This window comes from Trichechus manatus, unplaced genomic scaffold (assembly GCF_000243295.1).
Source record: "Trichechus manatus latirostris isolate Lorelei unplaced genomic scaffold, TriManLat1.0 scaffold00087, whole genome shotgun sequence".
Lineage (NCBI taxonomy): Eukaryota > Metazoa > Chordata > Mammalia > Sirenia > Trichechidae > Trichechus > Trichechus manatus.
Window position 1 is genome coordinate 6,521,215 of NW_004444023.1, and position 9,850 is coordinate 6,531,064.

The window sequence follows — 9,850 nt, forward strand, 5'->3', positions numbered from 1 at the left end:
TGGTATGATCTTGCATCCTCGATTCAGCCTGTGGTCTGATGTTGTTCGTTCTCAGATCACAGGACTCCCTTTAATAATTCTTGTAAGTTTGGTTTGGTTAATAGTCCCTTAATTTCTGTTTATCTAGAAATGTCCTAATTTCACCATCATATTTGAATGAGAGTTTTGCAGGATATATTATTCTTGGCTGGCAATTTTTTTCTTTCAGGGTTTTATATATGCATCCCATTTCCTTCTCACCTGCATGGCTTCTGCCAAATAATCCGAGCTTAGTCTTATTGGTTCTCTTCTCTATGTGACTTTTTGTTTTTCTCGAGCTGCTCTCAGGAGTCTTTCTTTGTCTTTGGTTTTAACGAATGTGATTATGATATACTTTGGTGATTTTCTTTTGGGGTCTATCCTATATGGGGTTCTTGGATGGCCAGCTTTTCATCCTTCTTGATATTAGGGAAGTTTTCTGTCAGCAGTTCTTCAGTGTTTTCTGTTTCATCCCCGTGTTCTGGAACTCTGATCACTCACAAAATTTTGCTTTTGATTCTGTGCCACATAATTCTGAAGGTTTCTTCGTTTTTCTTTGTTCTTTTTTTCTGATTTTTCCTCAGAGTTGTATCCAAGTGTTTGTCTTCAATTTCACTGTTCCTGTCTTCCATCATCTCAGACCTGCTCCTCAGCCCTTCTATGACACTGTCCATTTCTGAAATCTTGTTGTTTATCTTTTGGATTTCTAATTGTTGTTTTTGTATGTTTTTTCTAGTTGTGAATTTATTTTAGCATTTTGTTCCTGTATTATTTTCCTTAATTCTTCCATTTTTTTGTCTGTATTTTCCATGAATTTGTTTATTTTTTCCTCATTTTTGTCTGCAGTTTGCTTCAATTCTTGGATAGCTCTGAATATTAGATATATGAATTCCCTATCAGGTAGTTCTAGAGCCTTTTCTTCTACTGGAAAGTCATCTGGTGTTTTATTTTGGTTGCCTACTGGAACCATCCTGTCCTGTTTTTGTATATGTTTGGATATTGTCTGCTGTCTTTGGAACGTTCAGTAGTTATTTTCCTAGTTTATTGATTGTAGATTTGTTTGCTTCGTCCTGGTTTTTTGTTTTATTTGGTTATATCTGAGCAGGCGGGATGTGAGTTCTTTGCTGTTTGCTCATCTGCAGGCACGATACTTTTCCCCTCCTTCTCCAATGGGTAGGGTCAGTTGCTCAGGTATGGTACAGTAGGGCAGGTCCAGCTGAAGGGGAGTAGCTGGGATGGGTTGTTTGTGGCATATACTAGGCCCAACAGGGTGGGCTGGTAATTGGTGCAGGACAGGTTCCTGTAGGCCATGCCTGTGCTGGTTTGGGGTGTGTTGTTCAGTGCATGGTGCAGGTAGGCAGGAAGTAGGGTGTAGAATGTGATGTGTGGAGCTAAGATGGGTATGGGAAAGAGGAGAGAGGAACAGGAGCCAAAAACTTACAAGCAAACAAACAAACAAAAAAAGAGTGCTAAGGGTGTTTGCCATTGGAGTGGAGAGTTGAGAAACTGAGAAATGGAGAAAGACAAAAATAAAAAGGGTAAGAGAAAAAAAGAATAAATAAAAATCAGGAAAAAAAGAAGATAAGCCCCCAGGGATCCCACTGGTGCAGCTGCGAGGACTGGGGAAATTGCTCCCAGGCCGTGAAGTACAGCCTGGCTAGAAGGGGTAGAGGTGTCACACAGTGCCAGGTTTTCAGGTGACAGGAAGGGAAGATAAATACAGAGAGAGGAGAAACTGAGACATGAAGAAAGACAAAAGGGAAAAAGAGAGAAAAGATAACAAAGAAACAAAAAATAGAAAAATTCGCCCCCAAGAAAACAAGAAAAAGAAATGCCCCCAGGGATCCCACTGCACGTCTGTGCAGAGTAAGGGAGTAGCTCCCAAGCCATGAAGTACTGCTTGGCTAGAAGGGGCTCCCAAGCTGAGAAAAGAAAAAGAAAACAAATAAACAAAACAAAACAAAGCCCCCAGGGATCCCACCAGTGTGGCAGCATGGGCCAGGAAGCAGTTTCACAGTTGAGCGGTGTTTTTCAGCCTTTCAGGAAGAAGCAAAGATGGCACATGAAGCCAGTTATTTGACAGAAAGTAGGGGGAGTTGGTGAGAGGTATGGAAGAAATCAAAAGAAGCGGGAAAAAGCAACACCAGCAGCCAACAAATGGCACTCGGGGAGCTGGCCAGTGCAGGCGGGTGGAATCCAAGTGGCACTGTGGCCACAGGAAGCAGAGGAGACCGAGTGGAGGTGAAGAAGGGTAGGGGGTGGGAAAGCATATATCGCTGGTCACTGGTTGTTCTATCTCCTGCTGGAAGCTCCATGAAGCTACTTTCTCGTACCCCCTGTTCACCGATCTCTGATGGGAGTCCAAGATGTCGGATCTGTGCTGCGTTAGCTGATAGGGGACCTCTGTATGTATGTCTCCTTGCTGTCTGTTCTCTGTCAGTTTCTTATTCCATTCGGTGCTTGGCTGAGTTCTTTATCTTTTCATTTGAGGCTTAGGGTTTCAGACTGACGTTTGTCTCTGTTTGGCTTAGTTTTTCGGATCTTTGCTGTGGAGAGATGGCACGGTGCTTCTGTCTATAGCACCATGTTGCCTGGAATTCCTTGCTATAAAAATCTTGTATTTGGTTTTTGATGCCCATATATATGCATTTCTGTTACAAAATATGTAGGAATAGAATTACTTAGTAAAGTTTTCCAAATAGCTTTCCAAGGTGGTTGTGAAAAGTTATATTCCTATCCTCAGGATATTGTTGTTTTAGTCATCTATTGTTACATAACAAACCACTCCGAAACTTAGAAGCTTAAAACAGGAATATGCTATCATCTTTCATAGTACTTTGAGTTGACTGGGCTTAGCTGGGTGATTGTCACTTGAGGTCTTAAGATAGCAGCTGGGGATAAATCAGCTGGGCTAGGTGTTCAATATAGCCTACTCAAATAGCTGGCAGTTAATGCTCACTATCAGCTGGGAGCTCAGCTAGAATTTCACCAGTGAGGCTACAGATGGCCTCTTTGTGTATCTTGGGCTCCTCTCAGCATAGTAGCTAGGTTATGAGAGGGAGCACATCAAAAGAGTGAGGATTCCAAGACACCCAGGCAAAAGCTTCAAAGCTTGTTATGACCTAACTTTGGATGTTACACAGTGTCACTATCCTCACTCTGTGGGGTTTTCTTCTCTTTTATGTCTTTTAATTTGCATAAAACTTTCTTTTGTAGATTCCTCAGAATTTTCTGCAACCGTAATCATGTCGCCTGCAAATAAAGTTCTAATTCTTTTTTCTAAACTGACCGCCTTTTATTTCTCTTTCTTATGCATTTCGCTGTAAATGAGAGTAAAATATTAAACAGAAGCAATGAGAACAGATATTCTTGCCTTGATCCCATCCTTGGGGGAGAGTTTTCAATATTTCACCATTAATTATGATGCTAGAAGCAGGTTTTCATAGATTCCCTTAATCGGATTGAAGAAGCTCTCTTCTAGTTCTAATTTGCTGAATTTTTAAAAAATCGTAAAAGTCTACTAACTTTTTAAATGCTTTTTTTAAAAAATAAATGTCTACTTTTTTCAAATTCATCTTCTGCAGTAATTGACAGGCATATATGATTTTTTCTTTTATAACGTTAATGTGGCAAATGATATTGATTTTTGAATGTTAAACCCCACTTGGTCATGAGGTATCGTAAATATTATACATGTTGAATTAAATTTACTTATATTTCAGTAAGAATTTTTCTATGTTCATGAAGAGTATTGGTCTGCAATTTTCTTTTCTTGTAATGTCCTGGTCAGGTTTTTGTATCAGTCTTACACTTTGCCTCATGAAATGAGGTTCCTGCCTCCTTTATGTACTAAGAAGTTTTGGGAAAGTTTGGCATTATTTCTTCCTTAAGTGTTTCATATAATTCCACATGCAATGACATCATGATTAATTAAATTATCACCTGTGGTTGATTGTGATGAAGAGACTATGAAGCAAGTACCCTGAAGGACAAAGTGACTACTGTTATTCATTGCTATGGTGGCAATAATGACTACAAAGACTAAGTGGTGTACTGTCTGATTCTAACTGTACTGGAAAAAATAGACACAAAGCAAATTATAAGCTCAGGTCTTATCTCTTAGGTCACATCATAGTCAAAAACTACATAATTTGGATTTTTGAGGGGCTATATACTATATTTGATCAGCTGCTCTATTTACCAAATACACCCTTAAGGCTTTAAGTTTTGAGTTAATTGCAGTGCAAAGGAACGCTCTGAAACAAGTCGAGGCTGCAGTGTAAGAAATTTTACAACTTGGGGTTTATAACTCAGAATATCAAATTATATACTTGAAGTGTCTGTGACAATTAAGAACGCTATATGCAATCTCTGGCAAGCCCCACAGTGCAGAACTCTAGGATTTTTGTTTAAAAGTTACGTTCTGTTTTTTTTAAATAAAAAAGAACACAGTGGTCCTTTTGGAAAAAGTTCCTGACCTATTATTGGACTCTGGTAGAGACTAAATGCCTGGCCATAGGATATCAAATGAATATACGACCTGAACTGCCCATCACGAATTAGGCATTACATGACTCACCGAGCCAAAAGGTTGGGCATGTACAACAGAAATCCATTATCAAGTGAAATGTATATATGACACTAGGCTTCAGCAGTTCAGAAAGCACAAATAAGTTGCATGAATAGGTGGCACAGATTCCTATACCACCTGTTCTTGGTGTACTGCCCTATTTATAAGAAATAACACCTACAATCTCATGGATAGTTCTTTATGAACAGTGTCTGAGGAGGAAACCATTACATCTTGGTTTGCAAATGGTTCCTCACAATATGCTGGCACAGTTGGAAGTGGACTGTTACAAACTTAAGCACAGTAAACCTGAAAGGCAGTGCTGAAGGGAAATTATCCGAGTGGCAGAATTTCATCAGTACATTTAGTTGTTCTTTTCTTCTGAACTCAGAGATGGCCAGAAATACAGATCCACACTGAATCATGGCTAAAGATTTGGGTAACATATTTTTCCATTTCATAAAAATTTCAAATTTATGGAAGTGAATTGTAAAAATGGCATGGTGGCAGCATCTGACTTCTTCTAACTTCACAAGGGGGAAGGACAATCAAGGTCAACAACAAAGGCCGATTCCTATGAGGCAGAGGTCAGACATGCCTCCTCTCTCCACCATCCTTACCGATTCTGACACCAACCATCCCTCCCATGGCACTTTCTACTTCTCTACTGAATTCAATAATTCATTGCAATGGCCACACAGAACTCACAGACAGTACTCACAATTACGGATTATTAGGGATAAGGATACAGTTCTTCCATTAGCACAGCCTCTTCTCAGCTGTGCCCACAGGCATGCCTCTCTCTGGCCCGTTGACTTCTGCCTTGCTCGGACAAGTGTTACAAAGCTCTTTTAGCTCTGCTGAGAGGTGCCCTGAGGCACCCCACTCCACCAGTAAGCCTCGGCTGGAAGATGCTCAGCTCTAGCTTCATGGTTCATCAAACCTAGCTCCACCAGTGTCCAGAGACACCCTACCCCTCCAGCAAGCTTCTTGCCAAAGGTCACCCAACTTTCTTGCCCCATGGACTGGGAAGCCCACCGCACAATCTCCTGTCAGTCTCCTGCCAGTCTCCTGGTTCTACTGCCTCTGCTACTGCCATTTCTCTGCCACTGCTTTTCACTGTCTTGCCATCTTCAGTGTTACAGCTCTCTCTCTCTCTCTTTCTCTGTCTCCTGGTTCCAGGAGCGTCTTAGTACAGGGATCCCAGGTCCAAAGAGCACATTCCACTCCTGGCTGTTCTTCCTTGGTGGTAGTGAGATCCTCTCTTTCCCACCTCTGGGATGGCTCACCTTAAGCCTAGCAAGATGGTAAAACTGACCAATTCCTTTGTTAGGGTTCCATAGACCTTATTTGCATGGTCCCACCCAATCATTTGGGTGGGAGTTACAAGACTATGGCAAGAAAGGTCATATAAAAGCAATCCATCTCACCACATGAATAGTTTTTTTTTTAATATCTTTATTTCACCTTGAGTCTTAAAATATTTTCATTGAGTATTATCTAAGCTAACATTTATTTCTCTCAGGACATTAAAGATAACTTTCCATTGTATTCAGACTTCAATATTGCTACTGATAAATCAGCTGTCAGTCTAACTGTGGTCTTCTCTATATAATCTGCCCCCACCTCCCCAGCTACTCTTAAGAATTTCCCTTAGTCATTGTATTTCATTGGTGTTCTTCAGTTTCACTGAAGGAAAAGAAGCTAGGAGATCTAAAAGGAAACTGCTGGAATTGATATGGAATATGGGTGACTGGTGAGAAATGAGATTGGAGAGGTCTCCATGGACAAGGTCATGTAGTCTTGAATAGAAAGATGAAGGACAGGAACTTTATTTGGATGAATCATGTAAGAGTTTTGAGATGGGAGTGACACAGACAGCTGGTGCTATGACCTCTAGGACTTCTTCCTCCAAGACTTAGGAAAAATTGTCAGCATAAACTTTCTGTTCAGGGAAGAAAAAACTAGCATTCACTGACCACATGCTTTGTGTCAGGACTTTTGTGAGCTGTTTTATACATACTCTTTCATTGATCTTTCACAATAACCTGGTTACCTGTTGTCATCAAGCTGATTCCAACTCATGGTGACACCATGTGTGCAGAATAAAACTGCACTCCATGGAAGCAGATAGCCAGGTCTTTCTTGCGAGGTGCCTCTGAGTGGGTTTGAATCACTAACCTTTTGGTTAGTAGTCAAACACTTAATCATTTGCGCCATCCAGGGACTCCATATAACCTGGTTATATAGAACTTATTTTCCTGCTTTACAGAGCAGTAAAGTGAGGCATAGAGATATAAAGTGACTTGCTCAATAAGTGAGATAGATAGATTTGAACTCAGGCCTCTTGGACAGAAATCCACATATGCCAGAGCATTCATACAATCCATCACCGAGAAGTCCATTAATTTTTAAAGAATCAAAACCTCAGAGAGACCACGTACTTTCCACTCAAGGCTGTGGCTTTGAGCAGTTCCTCATTCGTATGCCTGTATCTCTGAGTATTCCGTGTTGATGTCCTCCTGTTCCTGCAGCTTCAGCTTGTTGAAGTTAATGAATGCATAGTAGGGCTCTTGTTCCTCTCTTGAGGTAGGGCCATCCCCAGCAGGGGCAGGGTGGTCTGAAGGGGTGCCTTTCTGGAGCTGGTGCTGGTGCCCCAGAGCAGAAGGAAGAGAACGGATTCAGATCAGGGCAGTAGGGTCTAGGATAAAGTAGCCAAGGACCAGAAAGAAATTGGGACTGATGAAACTTTTGTTATTTATCCATTCATTTATTCAAAAATACCTAATAATTCAGATTGGCCAGCCTCTAGTGAGTGTTTATACTAATCACATTATGTTCTCAAAAAATGCTGTAGAGAGGATAGTCTTATCGTATTCATCTTACAAATAAAAAACTGAGGCTAAGAGAGTTTATATACGTTGCTTGAAGACATACACACACATATATAAATGCACCACTGAGTCAAGGGTCAAAACCAGTTCTTTCCAACTACAGGGGCTGCCGTCTTATTAATTGTCTGGTAGTGTGCTCAGTGTTGGATGTAGAGTGATGATGAAAGCCGATACAGTCCCTGTTATTGTGCAGCTGATGTCTTTCTAGGAGAGACAGTTATTAAATAAATAGAAAATAAATGCATTTCAAGTTGTAAGTTTGTGATGGGAGATATTTTGAAATATAAATCAGGGGTAGAGATGGCATAACTGGTTTCTGGACAGGTACTAGAAGACAGACAGAGACCAGGTCCTGCAGTAAAGGTGATAACCAGACACCCTCTTCTATATTTGCCCATCCCTTAGTACCTTACAGAAGAATGGATAGAAACTCTGGAGAAAGAGCTCCAGAAAATCTGCATTGTGATTCCTCTTGAATCTTTGGCTGAATATTCAGCTGCACATGCATACAATGAGATGCCATAAGTTTGAGAAAAAGAATTCTATTTGAGAAAGAATAATTATGAGGATGCAGTTGGAATCAACTCGATGGCAATGGGGTTTTTGAGTTTAGAGTAAAGGCTAATCTAAACTCCCCCAACAAAGCTTTTATTAAAAGCTTTGAATGGGGGAGGCGGAGCCAAGATGGTAGAGTAGTCAGATGCTTCTGGTGGTCCCTCTTACAACAAAGACCAGAAAAAAACAAGTGAACCGATTATATATGACAATCTAGGAGCCCTGAACATCAAAGGCAAAGTTGAGGAATCAGACTGAGTGGCAGACAGAGAGAGAAAGATGGTTTGGAAATAGTGAGGAGTTGCCAGACCTTACCCGGCAGGAGCCGGCACCCTTCAGGATGGATCGGCTGGTGAGCGCAATGAGGCAAGCAGTGGTGCTCAGGAGGTGTTGTCCCCATCGGGACAGATCTAGTGGTAGAGAGTCTACTCCAGCCTCCAGAACCAGTGAAAAGCAGCACTCAATTGGCAAAAGATAGTACAAGTGTCTGACCTACCACATGGATCAAAAAACACCCCCTTTGGGAAAAACACTCTCCCATTTACCTGCCCCCTCCCTGCTCTGCACCGGTGCCGGGCTGGCTTCAGCGATTGCCAAGTCTCCTGGCCTGGAAGTAGGACCCGTCACACACCCTGAACCATTCTGTTGGCCTTGGACAGGGAGCAAATTAACAAACAGGAAAAAATAATCTGCCAGCTCCCCTAAGCCGGGAACTCAGGGTAAGCACAGCTCCTTTGCCTAGGTACAGGCATAAGGGGTCCACAGACTTTGAATGTCTTTCACTCCTGCATAGACCTGTGTGGGCCGATTTTAACTGCGTAGGCCCTCATTACTACAGTACAACAGAGTATATACCTGAAGCCTAACTTCAACTGCATCGGCTATATGGTAAAGTGGCAGGTTTGTGACATTTGATGCTGCTTTGCCCATTAAGCAGGAGCTTCACCTACCCACATCAGGGGCCTGAGGACTGGTGTTTCCACCCACGCCACCTAGCCACCCACAACAGGGGTCCAAGAATAAGTGGTGCCTCCCAGTCCTTACAGCCAATAGCAGTGGGTGCTTATAGTCTGGCTGCAAAACTCACCCATCTATGTGCTCTAGGGAACAGGGACACACTTTCCTCCCAGACACACAGGGGCAGCCATCAGCCGCTAGCTTGCTCAGCAAGTGACCCCCTACTGCAGCCAGATACCTGTGCCTACACTAATCATTCCTCACTGTCTAGGACTGTAGGTGAGAGCCTATACCACGCATTTGGTGACCGACTACCTGGACACCTAAGCTGAATCCATACAAGAGAAGTAAACAGACTCCTGGGCTCAGATACCTAGTAACAGATCTAACCACTGGGTGACAGGACGTGAGAGCTTCAAAGGTGCCAATAATCAAACTAGCTCACATGAGCAGCAATTTGGGCATATCAAAACAAAACAAAATAAGAAGCTAGGACACAGTAAGCAAACATAAAATAAATAAATATAATAACTTATTGATGGCTCAGAGACAACAGTCCATATCAAATCACATGAAGAGGCAGGCCATGCTGGCTTCCACAAACTCCCAAAACAAAGAATCAGAAATTTTCTGGAGGTAAAGAACTTCTTGGAATTACCAGAAGTAGAATAAAAAAGAATAATATACAGAACTCTTCAAGATATCGGGAAGATAAGTCAAAATGCAGAACAAGCCAAGGAACACACAGACAAAGCAACAAAGGAACTTAAGACTAGAGAAGAGCATAATGACAAATTTAACAGGCTGCAAGAATCCATAGACAGACAGCAATCAGAAATCCAGAAGGTTAACAATA

General features: G+C 41.7%; 1 protein-coding gene across 1 annotated transcript in view; it reads right to left on the bottom strand.

The window, feature by feature from the left end:
- Window positions 1-7,065: 7,065 nt before the first annotated feature.
- The window catches only part of LOC105756563 (sialic acid-binding Ig-like lectin 6), a 28,003-nt gene continuing 25,218 nt past the window's right edge, over window positions 7,066-9,850 (bottom strand). Inside the window, 1 exon segment of the mRNA XM_023736174.1 lies at window positions 7,066-7,246. Within this exon segment, the coding sequence (XP_023591942.1) occupies window positions 7,066-7,246 (181 nt within the window).